At 31.6% G+C, this 17,545-nt stretch overlaps 1 protein-coding gene across 1 annotated transcript in view; it reads left to right on the top strand.

Annotated features, from left to right (window-relative positions):
* The window catches only part of LOC118187865 (transmembrane and coiled-coil domain-containing protein 4-like), an 88,881-nt gene that overhangs the window by 53,343 nt on the left and 17,993 nt on the right, over positions 1–17,545 (top strand). The window contains exons 10-12 of the mRNA XM_035358149.2: positions 1,017–1,153; positions 9,299–9,383; positions 16,246–16,363. Coding sequence (XP_035214040.1) covers positions 1,017–1,153; positions 9,299–9,383; positions 16,246–16,363 — 340 coding nt within the window. The remainder of the gene's footprint in view (positions 1–1,016; positions 1,154–9,298; positions 9,384–16,245; positions 16,364–17,545) is intronic.

Raw genomic sequence — 17,545 nt, 5'->3', positions numbered from 1 at the left:
GCTCAGAGGTCAAAGACCACGATTTTGCAATATCTCGTATTTGCATGACCGTTGCTACAACATCTGGTACAATCTGTCTCCGGCCATCTATCAAGAACTTGTGGCATCCATGCCAAGGCGGGTTGAAGCTGTGTTGCGTACCAAAGGTGGCTCAACTCGTTATTGACAGGTGGTCATAAGGTTTTGGCTCTTGAGTGTATATGTGATTTCCTTTTTCGTGAATAAAGTAAAAAGGGAGGGGGTTAAATTTGCTTTGTAAAATACCTTAATAATCATTTTAGAAAGGTTTCTTACATATTTTACATATTGTCTTAAATTTTGAATGTGCATGTTTAGAATATTCACTGTACTCCATACTCTTTGTACTCATAGAATGTTTTATATTATTTGAATGCATATAACAAGAAATGTGTTCTGATTTGTAAATATCGGTTATGATTGAAAAAGTTTTGGAAGTTATATTGATAATTTTTGTAAAACATAATAAATCATCGTATTTTAATTCCTTTCTTTTTGATTTTAAGGGAAAGCAAGTTAATTTTCAAATCATTCTTGACAACAGCCTGCAATGCAATCATTTCTCTAATGTAATATGATCATTTCTTTTTAGCAGGCATTAACTAAACCTTTTTGTACGGGTTATCAGTTTCTGCTTTGTGCGATATTCAGAATTTTTCATTGATGCCACTTCTTATACTCACTCACGAAGTGCTGATATGTACATATCATCTATTACCTTTTGTGCAATGACTGATCATGTTGTTTATCCTTATAACACATAGATCATAAGAATGATTTCTAGATTATTAAAGTAACCAGAATATTTTAGACAATAAATACGAATATGAAAAATTAATCAGATTTCATGACTGAATAAAATGCCATTTTTTTTGTTACACATTATAAATTGAGCAGCTTTTATATTTTGTTTATACTGTTTTGCATTTACTTATTGTTGATTAAAACATTGCATTGCTTTAATTACTTTATATATATTTGTAATGTTGCTTTCGTAGGTATTATTACTGCTATAACGTGGCCAGCAGCTCTAATCACTGTTGCTGGAGTTATTGACAATCCATGGGGTGTATGCATTAGAAGATCTGCTGAAGTAGGACGCCATCTTGCTGATGTGTTACTTGCAAGACAGCAGGTTTGCTTTATTTATTTTTTTTTTTAAAATTAGATGTGGAACATCACGTTTGGAGTGTATCTTGTAAAAAATTTCTTACCAATGATTTTGAAATTAAATATGTTCGTCTTGTTTCATCTGTTTCAAACTTTTTACTGTTTTAGTTGAATATTGAATTGCATAAGCATGTTAAATTAAATGCAGTTGAATATTAGTTTTTTGTTTAATGCATAAAATAATAAAAGTCTTTTTCAATTAATTTTATTAAAATAATTCTAAATGAATTTATATTTTTTTTAATTCAACTGTATATGAGAGCACATATACAGTACAAAGTCCATAATCCAAACTTGTCGGGACTTCGGCGATTCCGGATTATAGATCATCAATTTAAATCTGGTAAGATGGCATGCAGAAATTATACAATTAAAAATATGAAACCGTAATTTAGGAAATAAAGAGCAATTATCACTAAAGGGCATCAAATTATTACTAAAGAGTATCAAAATTTACACACACACAAAAAAAAGCTTAATATTTATTTGTTTACTTTATTAAATGTTTCTTTCAATTTAAGTTGTTTAAGTTGCTTCGTTTTTTGTGCTAATACTTTCTCTTTAATTCTATAAACAGACAAAATTTCTTGTTCTGTTACAAAGTTCCACTGTTCAAGTCCTGTAATTGCTGTGCCGAGAATACCGACTAACTCGTCAATCGAAATTTTTTTGTTTTCAATAACCTCTCTGCTACTTTCGGAAGTGGTATTTTCTGGATTTAGAACCATACTGCAGATTTCGCGTCTGTTAATTGATTGGGCGATTTTATTGTGGAGGCTCCTTATAGGCAGCCTGCTGCTTCATATAAAGGGATAGACAATTACAATCTTGACTTCTTCGGCATTTGAACCCGGACTCTTAGACACCACAACAGGCTCACCTAACCACTACAGCATATGGGCGGCATGTGATTTATATGTGAAGGGATAGACAGTTTTACCCCATTGCATTCGAACATTGCACCCCGGCATTCGAACCCAGACTCTGTAATCACAACAGGCTCACCTAACCACTATAGTGTATGGGCGGCATATGATTTTTATAGCTCAGCACTTAATCACAGTTTTTACTTTGGTTTTGCAAAATTTAGCCCTAAAATTTCTTCATTTGTTGATTTGGATTTCCTTGAAGCTTTTATGATTAACAATTTGTCTTATTTACTTAATGATATTAATTCTAATTCAGTTCTTTCTAATGCTTTTAGAATTCTTAGTCCTTCATGTTTTCATTGCTGTTTTCCTTAGCAGATGGTGCTCATTTTTGCTTTGCTCTGCCTACTAATTTTAATACAAAATGTTTGTTACTTCTTCCATTTTTGGGGGGGGGGGGAAACTTTTGAAAAAGAAGGACCCACGTCTAAACACCCTCAACCTAGATAAGAGCTTTTTTCAGAATCTACTCCAAACTTAAGTTGCTCTTTTGTTTAATTTAAAAAAGAGTATAGAGTTATTTATTGCCACTAGTTTTGAGTAATCTTATTGTGGAAGACGTTTCATAGAATGTAGCTAGGGTTATCACAGTGACTGAATTATATCATATATTTCTGTATGCACATTTGAAGCCTAACTGTAAAGTTCTACATAGCTTGTAATCATAAATTAGTCAAGGATCTTTGGGTTTTATGGGAAGAATTTTGTTTCTCTGTGTTTTCAAAGGAAGAAATCATAAATTGCGCAGTCTGGTAAGCATATCAGCGATGGGATGTCACTTCATGTTGCTCTAAGACAATGTGTATGCTTTATATAACATCACAGCTAGCATCCTCAGCTTCACTGAACATTATTACAACAGTTCTGCATTGGCAGTGACAAATGACACATTGCATAGCTTATTTTTGTGCAGTAAAAGTATATATTGTTTCCATTTCATGTTTAAAAACCTTCTGAGTTCTGTACTGATCATGTATGCCCACGTCTCAGTTTTTAATTGTTTAACCCTTTGCGGTGCACTATACGTTAACGTCGGAATTTCAACAAAAAAAGTTGTATGCAGTCTATTTAGTCCTAAAGGAGTATACGTGTAAAATTTTGTAAAAATTGCACTTACCGTTTTAATTCTGTGGGTGTTCCATGAGGTGGAACACTGCGCCGCCAGAGCTTTTAAAAGTGCGACTAAGCAAGCAATGCAGTGAAGCAAGAAAATGAGAAGAATGAAGAAACTCTGTATTAGGGCTGTATACATGGTTTCCTGGATATACACAATATTCTTGAATATATACGGATAAATGAGATAAATATCTATATACAAAAATATTTACAAATTTTCCTATTTCTTAGCTTCGTGAAATTGTTCAAAGCAAGTCACACATTTTTTATGGAAGCACAAACCAACTTTGCAGGTTTTGCACATAAAACTTGTTTTGTGCAGCTTCTGCTTCGTGCTACAATGTGCACATCGTGTACGCGTACTCTTCACCGGTATGTGTTCAACACTACTGTAACGTTTTTCCTCGAAAACCTTTACTTTATGCCTAGGAGTATCTTCAGGTCTTGAAGGAAATCACCTCTTCAAAGTTACCTCTGACACTTTCATGGCACAGAGGGAATACAGCAAATTTAAACGGAAATCTTTGGGCTGTAATCCATGGAGGTAGGAAAGGAAGGAGGGGCCAGTCAGCACTAGAAGTGAAGCACTACTTTGAAGCTTGGGTCACCAGATGAGGTGTTCTTTGTTTACATTCAGAAGCTCGCTTGACACGGTTCTGATAGTATTTCGACACACGACAGTTCCATACAAATTGAAAAAGGGACACTTTCGCATGAAAGAAACATTCATAGTGGGATGGATAATAGCAATTTGTATAGTTTAGTGACATTTACCCAAAAATCACATCTTGGTTATTTTTCGATAACTAACAACAGCGCGATTTTGATTATGAATTTGTTTTATAAAATTCTAAGTTGTTGAACTACAAAAATATAGATTTTAAGAAAAATGTTATGCTTAAAGAATGAAAAATACCTTACGGTACATTTAAAATTGTATACGTCTTTTGAAACCCTTGATAGAGTATTCGCTACTTTTATTTTATTTTCCAAACGCCAAAATGTTTTAAATAAAACAAATTTTTTTCACATCCATATATTATTGTTGCATATTGTTGCAAAAATCATGTATCTGCCTTTGACAAAATGCATAAATATTCATTAAATTATTTATAAATGTATTTGAAATGAAGAATTTATTCAATTATAAACAACTGTGAAGAAATCTGTGAATTATTAAATGTATCTAATTTATAATGATTATAAATGTTATCTAAATATATAATAACCTTAATATTGAATTTTAAACATAAATTGAAATCCTGTTGACAAATACGTTATAAAACTATTTAAGCAAGAATTGTTCGTATTGGAAGGCAATCTGTTAAAAGGTATTGTAAAGCAAATGCTATGAGATGCGCACTTAAGAACGTAATAAAGAGTTTTGGAATATGTATTGTTGAAATGAAGGGTAAAAAAAAAAAATCTGATAAGTATAATTAAAAGAATTATTCCCCTTACATTTTATAATAACTCAGTTCAAGTTTTAAATAATACTTTTATTCCCTTTCAGAAATGTTCAGAGAAAGTCAAGTTTTTAATTTAAAATGAACCGAATAGAGCATTAATTATAAATTGACTTACATTTTTCGATTTAAAAGATGCCTCAGAAGCCAAGAAATAATGCATAATTTTAATATTAATAATACAATAAACTTTGATCTTAATTTTTGTACCTTAACCGAATAAAATCGAATTACCTTAATTTTTTTTTTAATGTAATTAACGAAAACTTGTGAAAATATTTCATTCAAATTAAACCATTCTGAGAAAACTGTCCTGTGAAAAATATAGCATTTAATTCCGTTCAGAATGAAATGTTGTTTAAAAATATGTTGTTTTCATATACTTAGGACTCTGAAGTGTTGTAGAAAAAGAAAATATATACATTTATATGTATATTTACGACGCAATTGCAAAATATTTACATCCGAACGCGTCAAATCCCATTGAACTCAATGGTAAATGACCCAATGTTTTGGTCACCACGTAGGGATCGCTGGTGCTTCAGAGCAGGGTACGGGAAAAACTTGTTTAGGGCAACTCCATCTTACTTCCTACCTCCATGCTGTAATCCGAGGGTAATTCATGAAACACTTTTAGTGCTTCGGAAAGAGTTGGACTTCTCCACGCCATTTATGGAAACTTAATAATAAAAAAATTAACTATGATTAATATTAACAATAAAGAAAAATAAGCCTATAATATATACATGCATGAAAAATATCTACACAATTATTGAAAATAAACGGGAATGAAACAAAAAAGCGACAGCAAAAAATTCGCACAGGTCTAAGTAAAGATGAGTCAAGCTACTAATAAAATTCCCACCTAAAAACTACTCTAAAAAAATTTGAGATGCCAATATTAGGGCTTTCATAACACAAAACACACCTCACCCCTCAATACTGCTTTGTTTGAATTCATCCCCCTCAAAAACAATGGAAACAGAAAACGTAAACAACGGATATTCTCTCCTAAGCACAGATGTTCTGATTTGTAACAGCATAAGATCGCTAAAGGTGCAGTGTTCCCTCTAATGGAACACCCGGTTTTATTCAATGATTCTGCGTATGGTTTTTGTATGAAAGATTAAAAAAAATATGGAACAAATAATTTGGAGTACAGCCAGCATAATTATGCCTAATTTTTTTTCCAAATAAAAATTTTTATATCATTAAAAAAATAGAGAAAATTACTTGAAAAAAGTGGATTTTAATAACACATAATAAATGAAAATTCTATGTCTCCTTGTGATATGCTTGTATCTACTGTTTTTAATAAGAAAGTTCAAAGTATATTATAAAGGCATTTTTATCTATTTATGGCTGAATTTTAAAGGTTTCAGAAGCAATTCAATTTGGGTGTTCCATGTAGTGGAAAACTGAGCCACAAAGGGTTAAACAGTATATTCATTTTAAAGCACATTACTGTTCTTCAATTTTGATCAAATCTTGTTTCTCCTCCTATATTTTTAATTTAGTATTTATCTATTGAGTATATAAATGAGATATGCCTATATGAGTTTTTTTTCAATTCCTTCTTTAAGTATTACTTCACATTACTCTCTATAATAAATGATATACTAAAACTATATATTATAACTTCTAAGATTAAATAATTATATTCTGAAGTTTGTTTCAAGCAAAATGCAGCAGTTAAGCAGCTGCTTGATATTTTAGATAATTTTTGAATTTTGATTTTTAAAAAGTATGTTACATTTATGGCTTTAGTTTTTTTATAACATACTATAAAAAAAGAATAAAAATTGCATGATTTTTTAATGTTATTCTGCCATGATCATAATACACTTTGATTGGAGTGAATAGATTCTCTTGGAATAAAATGTGATATCTTGACTATTAAATCACTCAGCATTGTTGCCGTGAAGCATTATGGACAAAAAATTAAATTTTTTAGGTTTTAAATAGAAAACAATTGCTAGGGGTTAGGTCTAAACTAATGAAACAGCCTTTTCCATGCAATGTTATATGTAAGTTGTTATCATGAAGCAGTAATCAGTTGAAATAACCTCGGTTAAACATTTGTAATGATTTCATACAGTGAGAACATCATCCTGTAATGATTTCATACAGTGAGAACAGGATTTTTTCAGTAATTTAACACTTCAATGAGTAAAATACCATCCGTATCTCAAACAGTTACTGCCATGATCTTTTGAGCCTATCTTTGCACACAAAACTTCTTAAGAGTTCACAGCCCTTCATATTCCTGTTGCACTGATTTTTGTTTGTGTCCGAGTTATGGTGATAGACCTGTGTCTTATCATCAGTCACAATTCTTGTGAAATAACATCTGAATTTACTGCAGATAATACCAAAATCTCTTTCCAGGCATTGCAGTGAAACCTAACATTCAGTGTATCCCATCAAAATATCAAATGCTCATGTATATGCGAAGAAACTATATTTGCTTAAATGCCTATTTCATGCGTAGTCACATGCACACTTTTACATGACAATTTTCTGCAGTTTTATATTCTACCTTTTTATGCATTTTCATTGAAGTAACCTCCAATGAATGTCCCCAGTAATGATCTTCTGTGCCTCCCCCAAATTACTTAGCCCGGTACTCTATTTGGTAATATGAAAATATGAATATTCTTGGTCTCTATATATGATAACCTACCTTTTGTGAATTTTGTTTAGTTTTTACCCTTTCTTTGTAGGAAATTTTATCACTGAAAGCATTTTCAAATTCTCCATTTTTGTTATAAATGCATATTTATTTTAATTAGCTGTCATGGTGCTTGTTAAACATTGATCCAAAAATGTGACTAATTGGATGCTTGGGCATGGATAAGCTTGTAGGCTCAAGGATAGGCAGAACATATAGAAAATTCATTCTCAGGTATATAATTCAGGTATTGAATGCCTGCAAACACAGGCGCGTAGCCAGGGGAGGGTGCCTGGGCGCCCGGACACTCTCCCACTTCACCACTACCTATACATAAAAAAAAGCGGTAATTAATTTTCAATAGACAAGACTTAAGTTTTTAAAATATTGCTTTCAAGCTTCCCAAAATATTCATGTCATTAACAAAAAATGAACAGAAAGTCTACGATTTCCCATTTAGAAGTAAGATCAGGAAAAGTCATCCTTTTTCAGCTAACAAGCGGTGGAAAAATACTTCGAAGGTGAGGGGACACTTTCAAGTTGTAAAGCTTTTGTTCTATTACAGCTTTGAATAGCCCTCCGTATCTGGTCCCACTTTCCCTCTAACTATCAAGCTTAATGTCACTAAAAAAGAAAAAGCCCTTTCATTTCGGACCAAGCATCTAAAAACATAGTGTTTAAAAAAAAAAAAAAAAAAAAAAAAAAAACCAGTATTTCAAAAAAAAAAAAATAAGTTGGGGTATTTAATTTTGAGATTTGCTACTTATTATCTACATATTGCACAAAAGAGGGAAGTAAACATAGTAAAATAATTTTGAATGATTGTTTTTACATTAATTTCAAATTTCAGTTAAGTAAAAAAATATAACAAAAATATTAAGTTTTTTTTTTTTTTTTTTTTTATAATGTAGAGAGCATGCCAACTTCGATGCTTTCAATGCAATGAATTTTATTTTCTTAGTCATCTAGCAATTTAAATTATTATCATTTAAAATGATCTAATAGGGTAGTTGTTAAATACACAGATAAAAAATTCATTCACTGTCAAGTAATTTATTTTATTTTATTATTAGCCCAAAAGGGCAAATTGCCCAGAAGGGCTATTAATTTCGTTCTGGATTTTTGTGGTGTTTCACTTGCTCAATATAGGCATCTGGAAGCTCAAATTTGGAGTTTAGAACTTACTTTATTATCTATTTCATATTTTGTAAAACTTTAACGAAATTTTGATTGACAAACTCATCAATTTCAAAATGAGTAATGGCAACACTGTACGAAAACAAAAACATTTTTATCTCCAGCGCATGAGACTGTATCGGAAATTCTACAGATGTGCTCTTTTTAGTTTATTTTGTGGTATTGCTGTTGAATTGAATTTGATGGTTTAAATGCGAAGAACATGATATTTAAAGTAACACTCCAAACGTTAAAAAACACCCCTTTGAGCGTAATATAAAATCTAAAAGCTTTCAGATTTATTTATTTATTTATTTATTTATTTATTGTGTGTTCTTCTGTATTTGGGAACAAATAATCAGATAAATACCGATTAAAAGAAGTATAAATTAAGAGATTTTAAATATAATGAAAAAAAGCACATAACCTAGTATTAGTGGGCAGAATGTATAAGATTGATGAACGATGCTAGTTCGACATAGGTTAGAATATCCGGTAACCAGTTGAACAAGCGTTTATAGTTTTCCTTGCGTATAAGGTAAACAGACAAGTTTCCCTTTGAAAGTCCTCCACGAATGGGATGGCATCCCTTCCCATAGACAGATAACTTTTGTTTGCTTTTCCGTACCGATTTAAACAAGCAGTAGGAATAATTTGCTTGTATGAAAAAATCTTAATATAGTTATACTTAAATTTATTGTATCTTTTTTTTTTCTTCATCTGAATGCATAGTTGTATGCTTTTTCTTGCAGGGTAAAAGGCCGGTAACTTTGATTGGTTTTAGCCTTGGTGCAAGAGTTATATTTTACTGTTTGCAAGAAATGGCTAAAAGAAAAGGTATAGTTTTTCGCTTTAATTCCTGTTGTATATTATAAATATACAGATGAAATAATAATAAATTTGGAATAGTTTATTCTTAATAAATAAGCATATTATATGCATATGCATAAAATGCATATTTTTCATTGATATATTTTTGAAGCATTGATTCATAGATATATCTGCAAAATATTTGAATAATTTAAGGGAGTTTTAGGCTGGCTAAAGCCAAGTATGAGTTTTCTGTCTGGCAGTTAAATGATTTGACTGCATGATATTTTTGAGAAATTTTGATAATTAAATATGGACCAATTTCCTGTAAGAAATGCTCCCTGAATCCATCTCTTCCCATGGCAGATTATCCTAATATGGTTTACTATAATCAAATAATCTAGTCGTATTTGAGTAACTTTCTGCATGATCTGAGTTAATAGTCCAGCATCCTGATGATAAAAACTGCTTCCTTGAAGCTTTGAAATGTCATACAGTTCAAAAAGTAAAATGTAGGTGTAAGTAGTTTATTATGCATGAACCAATTCTCACTCACCAACAAATAACAAGCTTTTCCTTAAATGTGGTCTGTTTTGAAGCATCTGTAAACAGTTTTCTCAAAAAAACAAAACTCCATTTTGTGATACCTAATTGGTGAGCAGAAAGTTTCAGCAAACTAATCACAGTGCAGTGAAATAAAGGGATATTAATTTGAAAAATCATAGCTCATTCAAGAGCTTTCATTGTTTGTAAATTCTTGTATTATGTTTAACAGAGTTTCTTCATTTGTGGATCCCAAGATATGAATGAAATTTGAGCCACAGTAGAACTTGAATTACCAAGTTGCATGGATAACTTTTTTAAGTCAGTTTAAATTAAGCCTATTTTTAAATTATTTATCTGTTTTTCTTACTTTTTATTGACTTTAATAATATAAGAAGCTGAAACAGTAGTTATATATATTTTTTTTTTTAATAATTTAGTGTTAAGGGCTTAAGTGTATAATGCAATTTTATTGGCTTACGTATCCAGAAACGTCGTTCTCCAGTTTTCCAATGGGCATCGAGCTCCACTGCGTGTCATCTGGCATATATTAGCCAATGAGCACAAAGCAAGCTCAAGGCCGTTGCAAAGAAGATTCTTTGGCCGTTGGGCCATTATTGGGATGTTCTTTCGTTATTTCGTTCATCTTGTCCTGAGTTGTGTGAGTACACGTGCCTTTAGGAAATTGTTTTAGAAATTATCGTCTTTTGTTATGTCTGCGAGAAAGGTGAAATACTCGTGCACGTTTCAAAAATCGTACACAGTTGACTTTCCTTCCATTATTTCTTCAAGGAAATGTAATAAATTTGCGATGTGTACCATCTGTCGTTGCGATTTTTTGATTTCGCATGGTGGAAAGGCAGATGTTCTCAAACATGTGCATACACAAAAACACAAGGACAACATGAGTTGTTTTGAAAAAAAACGAAAAATTAAATTTTTCTTCGGAAACAAAAGACCAAAAAGTGATTAATGCAGAATGTCTGTTCTCTTCCTTTTTACTGGAGCACAACCTGCCACTGAATGCATCAGATCACGCTGCAGCTTTATTTAGAAAAATGTTTCCCGATAGTGAAATCGCTAAGAAATACTCAAGTGCAAGGACCAAAACAGGTGCAATTGTTAAAGAAATGGGTTTGAAAAATAAATCTTCAGTTATTGATTGCATTAAAACAGCTCCGTTCTGCCTCTCTACGGATGGAAGCAATAATACCGATTCAAAACTGTATCCAATTGTTGTTTCTTTTTTTAATCCAGAGTCTTCAGAAATTGAGTGCAGTTTAATTTCTGTCCCCACTTTAGAAGGACATTCGACAGGTTTTAATATAGCACAGCTAATTATTAAAACTTTAAAAGAAAATGCAGTCCCTCTGGATAATTGCTTAGCACTTGGTGCCGATAATGCACCAGTAATGGTAGGCTTGAAGACTGGTGTTGCAGGCATCTTAAGAAAGGCAAATTCAGATTTGCAGATAATGAGGTGCACCTATCACCTCTTAAATTTAGCAGCTGGAAAAGGGGCAGCTTCTTTACCATTAAATGTGGATGAACACATTGTTGATATTTATTATTATCTTGAAAGAAGTTCTAAAAGAAAGGAAAAATTGAAACAGTTCCAACAGCTGCATTATACTGAAATGAGAAAAATTTTGAAACGTGTGTACACGCTGGCTGTCTTTAAAGAAATGCTTATCTAGAATCCTCGATCAATGGAACCCACTTCTTGCATTTTTTAAAGAAGAAGTAAATGCTTCGAGAGTTAAGATAAAAGGCTCTATTGAAAGTTATAAAGTACCTAAAGTAAATGGAGATGTAGTTACTACTTCCATTGTTAAAAATAGGTTTGAGAAAAATAAAGTAATTTCTGCATCATTCAGCAATTCAACTGGCAGATCTCAAAATAATACTGCAAAATATAACCGTAAACTGATACAAATTTCTCTCAAAATAAAAAAAAATTGCTCAACACACGAAACATTTTCTGATCGCGGTAAGTTTGTCTTGTGAAGAACAAATATTTAAGTTTTTTTCTTCGGACCTTAACAAAGCTTTTTTTTTTTTTCCCCAGTTCATTTTGCCATCATTTGATGTTTTTAATACAGTTCTACAAAGCAGAATTCTATTAATTGATGTTTTTCAATCAATGATTTATGATCTATGTAAGACATTTTATCAAAGTTTGTAAAACCAGTCTGTGTTTTGTCTTGTAATTCTACAAATGATGTGATTTATGATGAAATAGAAAATCAGAAGAAAGATGAAGATTTGGTAATAGGAGCTGCAACTACAAAAGTACTGGAAGAACTTTCAGAAGAAGACAAAAATAAGTTTTATCTTCATGTTAGAAGTTACTTCTGTTGAGTATGTGATTATATACTACATAAATTCCCAGTCAACGATGAACTGATTTTGCATGCTAAAGTTGCTGATGTTTCTGCTCTAGCAAATGCATCTATTTCTGATATAAGGTACTTTTTGAACAGATTTCCTGTGTTACTTCGTTTAGTCATGAAAGACGACGATATTGATGTTGCTACTGATATACTGCAGTCGCAATTTTGCAGTTTACAATTAGAAAACTTGGATGAAGTTATAAAATCAGCTAGGATTGACACCCAGTGGAGTTTAATTGGAAAATTGAAAGGTGCTGATGGAATTTTAAAATATAGTGAACTCTCTAGAATTATGTTGGCCATCTTGACAGTTCTCTATAGTAATGCGGAGTGTGAGAGGATTTTCAGTGTTGTTGCGAAAACGAGGACTAAATTTAGATCTAATATTAGTGATGACACATTAGAAAAACTTTTATTAGCGAAAGCAGGCCTACGTGGCAATTGCTATGAACAAAATTATGAAGTTTCTTTCTTAACGAAAGCAAAATCTGCCACTGTCCATAACATTTGTATGAAAACTGATTAAAGTGTCTTTTTTTTTTTTTTTTTTTTTTTTTTAAAGATGCAAGTAATAAAAATGTTTTTTATGTCTAAGGTATTTTTGTTTTGCTTGCATTTAAGACTTAATAACTATTTAAAGTTAATTCATCATTCATTTAAAAAGTATTTTTAACATTGTGAAAAATCTCCTGATTTCTTAAAAAAATCTCCTGATTTTTGAGTGTCATAGGTTGGCAAGTATGCAATAAAAATATGTTAAAATTATTGCATCAAAAACAGTTTAATTTATTGTAAACTTTGAGCCTGTTATGCATATTTATCTCGTGCAATTCTGTAACGTGTTACTATACATAATTTGGCTAGTATGTAATTTATAATGGAAACATGGACTGGTATCTCTCTCAATATGAGCAAGAAACTTTTGATTTTTAATTTTGATTTTCCCATAAACCTGATTTATTTATAAGGTATTTCACCTGATTTTCTTTTATTTCTAAAATTTTTCATGATTTTTATGCAAGTTGACCAAATTTATTTATTTATTCTGAGAAATATGGTCTCTTCTAAAAACCTTTTATCAGTTGTGGGTTATCACTGTGCATGTCAAGGGAGGTATGTTTGAAAACATGATATTTCAAGTCTCCAAAGATCATCAAATACAAATGTTTATCAGTTACTGAGTGTAAAGTAAGATCAGGATGTTGTTCGTTCCTTTTCTGTGGTCATTTAGATAGATGGTGAGTATTAAATGATGCAAGTTTCATGTGTTTTGAGAAATTAATAAGGGCTTGCAGTCTTAGTTATATTTATGAATGGAAACTTTGGTTGTTTCCTTTTCAAAAATCATATACAGATGACTTTTTATTTTGTTGAAGAAATTTAGTATGTTAATGATGTGTACTGTTTGTCTTAGTGATTTTTCGATTTCATATAGTAGAAGGGCCATTGTTTTTAAAGATATAAAAAAAAAAATATGGCGTTAATTTTATGGAGGAACAAAAAATTAAATTTTTATGCTGAAACAAAAGGTAAAATAGTTATTAACATTGAAGGCCTATTCTGTGCATTTTTTTTTTTTTTTTTTTTTTTTTTTTGTAATTGGAAAACAATATACCATTTATTGCCTTTCATCATGCTGCAGCTTTATTTGGAAAAATATTTCCCGACAGCAAAATCACTCAAAAGTACTCGTATGCAAGAACAAAAATGATTACAATTGTTATGAAAATTGGTATAAAAAAGAAATCTTGCTTAATTGATTACATTAAAACAGCCCCATTCTGCCTTTCTATGAAAAGAAACAATAATATAGATACAAAGTTGTATACAGTTGTTGTTTCCTTTAAAAAAAAAAAGAAGAAGAAATGGAGTTAGTGTCCTTGTTTTTGAAGGAGATTTAACATACTTTAATATAGCACAGCTGATAAAACGTCAAATAAAAATGTACTTCCTCTAGATAACTGTTTAATTCTTAGTGTTTACAGTTTCTTAAGGAAAAAAATAATAAATTTAAGATTTGTAGATTATAGGGTGTACTTGTCACCTTTAAAAGTAAGCTGCTGAAAAAGGTCCAGCTTTTTTACCAAAAAAATAAAAATGAGTTAGATATTGATATTTATTACTGTCTTGAAAAGGTAATGCAGGTTGTTTTTAGAGAAATGCATATCTAGAATCTTTGATTAGTAGACTTAGGATCTGATGTTTTTTAAGGAAGAAGTAAATGCTTCTGGAAAGGCTCTGACTAAAAGGCTCTGATGAAAGTTATTTACTGAATTTTCTCCTCCTTTATTGTTTGGTTTTGTAGCATGGCTCTCTGGTAGTTATTAGATCCAGAATCTGAAACTCTTCAAGGGCATTGCTGACTTCTCATGTTTTCTGCTGCAGAATAAACTTAATGACTAAGTAGAGGCCGAACTGAAAAGAGAGTGTACGATAATTCATCCTACTAGGATTTGGGGACTGGATCTCCACACCAGTACCATTTAAGTGGCGAACAATGTAAGGAATTTTTGTCCTTCTGCACTGCTTGTTTTTGTGGTGTAATTAGAAGCACATCAGGCTAGCACTGGTAAAACTCATAATTTAAATTACAGTGAGAGTATTGCTGGTTTGACTTGTTCCCTGCTCTGAAGTGCACTCTGGTAACATATAAGGTTAGATCATTTAAAATAGGCAAAGCGCATAAAGACTATACCTCCCTATTTCAACCAATGGATCTCCAGGGGCTGACGTCCAAGAAACCATTACTGCTAATTACTGTCCAGTAGAGGTAAAATACAAGAACATTCAACTAAAAGCTAAATTAAATTCATAACGAATGAATCTCAATATGAAATTATAAACTTCTAAAACAGCATTTTTGACTGCAGCCTCATTACACAAAAGTTTTCTTTAGAGGAGTATACAGCATTTAATAATAGAATAGAGGAGTATGGTGGATAAGCAAGACTTTAGTCTTTTAATTAACTAAGCTCCTAGACAGCCATAATATGAAGATATATTCACATTATTCAAAGAGAGTAAACATGCCTTCGTGGAGGACTTTCTAAGGGAAACTGGCTCGTATACACATTACATATGGGGAAAACCACGAAAATGCCCATGCAGCCAGCCCGTTCACAGCATTTGAACCTCGGACCGAACTACCAGTGTTCAGCGACTTTACGCTCGGCTGCTGGTGGGCTCACTTAAGGAATGCTGTTTTCCTAACTGTGTCTAATAAAAAGAAAAATAATTGTTAGTGATGATAAGGGGGAAAAATAAGAGAAATAGATGCTGGTATTTTGACTAGACTCTAATCGCATAAAAAAGGGAAGAGTGGGATTCTGAATAATTTACCGTACTCAGCAATAAAAATGAAAGATTGTTTCTTTGGGTGATATGGGTATGTAAATTGTATTTCTTTGGAACTGTTTCTGATGGGTGAATTTTCTACTGGGTAGAAGGCACTAGCACTAATTTTTTGGCTAATTTGTTTGGTTCCTTAAAAAATTTCTCCATTGCTGAAAATTTATTGAAAAAATATGGTAATTTCTTTGCCTTAAAGATAAACTTGATAGATTTCAAGAGATGACATGGCCAGCTGTAAAAATTTAAGGTGGTATGAATTTCTGAAAAGCTTGTGGAGCTGTCATTACTGATTAGTACTGGCAGGAGAAGCTGTTGAATCTGCTGAGACAATTAGAATGAACCTTTCAAAAATGGATAAGCATGATGGGATACTGTTGATACTGAAATGCCTCATATGGGGACTTTTTTGCAATCCATATGGGACCATAAAATCAAGACAATCCTTAAATTTTAAAGACTTTAAAAAATTGCAAATCAGTGTAGTATAAATTAAGTAACATTATATATTTGAGGAAGATTAATTTCATGAATGAATTTGCTTTTCAGTTTTTATTGGAATTTTCTCTTTAATATTTAATTAAATTTTATTTTTGACATTCTAGGTTCTGAAGGTATTATTGAAGATGCTATCTTATTAGGTGCTCCAGTATCTGCCCATGTGCAAAGTTGGAAAGATTTTTCAAAAGTTGTAAATGGTAAAATTGTTAATGGATATTGCAGGTATGTTGATTTTCAAGGTTTTTCTGCTGTTTTATTAATATACTGTAACTAATTACAAATTGTATTGTTTATTATCCAAGTGTGATGTAACAATCAAAATATATTAAGATGAGGCACAAATAATGCATTGAAAGGAAGTTCAGCAATTTTAAATTTCAGAATTGAATAAAATATTTTTCCTTTCTGAGAAAGAGGAGCTATGTAAGAATCGTGTTGAAGATAACACAGAGTTTTTCTGTTAAACTGATATCAATTTCAAAGTGGAATTTTGCCTTCTAATTTTAAGTGTACAAGTGCATGTAAAAGTGTAATGCTAGTAATTAACCCCTTCGCGCCGGGTAGCGCAAATGTGTGCATATCATGGAGGCCGGCAGTGTCTTACGCGAGCATCTGTCCAGGGCCTGGGGCTTTTTTGCTATTAAGCCTAAATCCATGAAATTTCCAAAGTATCAACGCATTGTTTAATAATGCTCTATAGAGTATTTAAACAGCTTATGCTTTATAGATATTTTTATATATACTTTAATTACCTTATTTCTTGTTTAAATGCATATTTTACACATTTTATTTTCATTACTCACCATTTTATGACTTTTAACATTATACATCTGAAAACTAAATATATTACTTAAAATTCTCTTTTCGTATGAAAAATTTGAAAACAAGGATTCTACACACAGTCCTACGTTACATTCCTTGCACTTGTAATAACTCATTTGCCGTTTTGGAGGATTTTTCCGGGAATGTGAACAAACTAAGCATCGTCGTCTCATTTTCTTATCAATCTCTTCTGAACAAAGTTTTGGAAAATATCTTTCAGTTAATCTTTCAGAATCAATATCTGAAATATTTTGCATCATTTCTGCTATTTCATGCTCTGTTAAACATTTTCGACGCTTCGACATTGCAATGGTAAAAACAGAAAGAATTCACGTCACAAGATCTAATTATTTTCTAAAAACTGAACTGCAAACCGAAATACCCAACGCTCTAGCGAACATAAAACTTCTCTACTTGCAATAAACAACTACCACGTGCGAATTTAAAGAGACATCATAAATCACGCCATTCGGAATGTTTCCGAATGGCGTGATTTATTTTTCCCCTTTTGTTTATATAATCAAGAACATGTGTATGTGAGTTATGCTTCTCTCATTTCGAGTAGAAGGTTAATGTTCATGT

The sequence above is a fragment of the Stegodyphus dumicola genome, chromosome 12, assembly GCF_044657685.1.
Source record: "Stegodyphus dumicola isolate Sdum_Otavi_A_Nest chromosome 12, ASM4465768v1".
In the NCBI taxonomy this organism is placed as follows: Eukaryota; Metazoa; Arthropoda; class Arachnida; order Araneae; family Eresidae; genus Stegodyphus; species Stegodyphus dumicola.
This window is presented reverse-complemented; position numbering and strand designations above follow the sequence as displayed.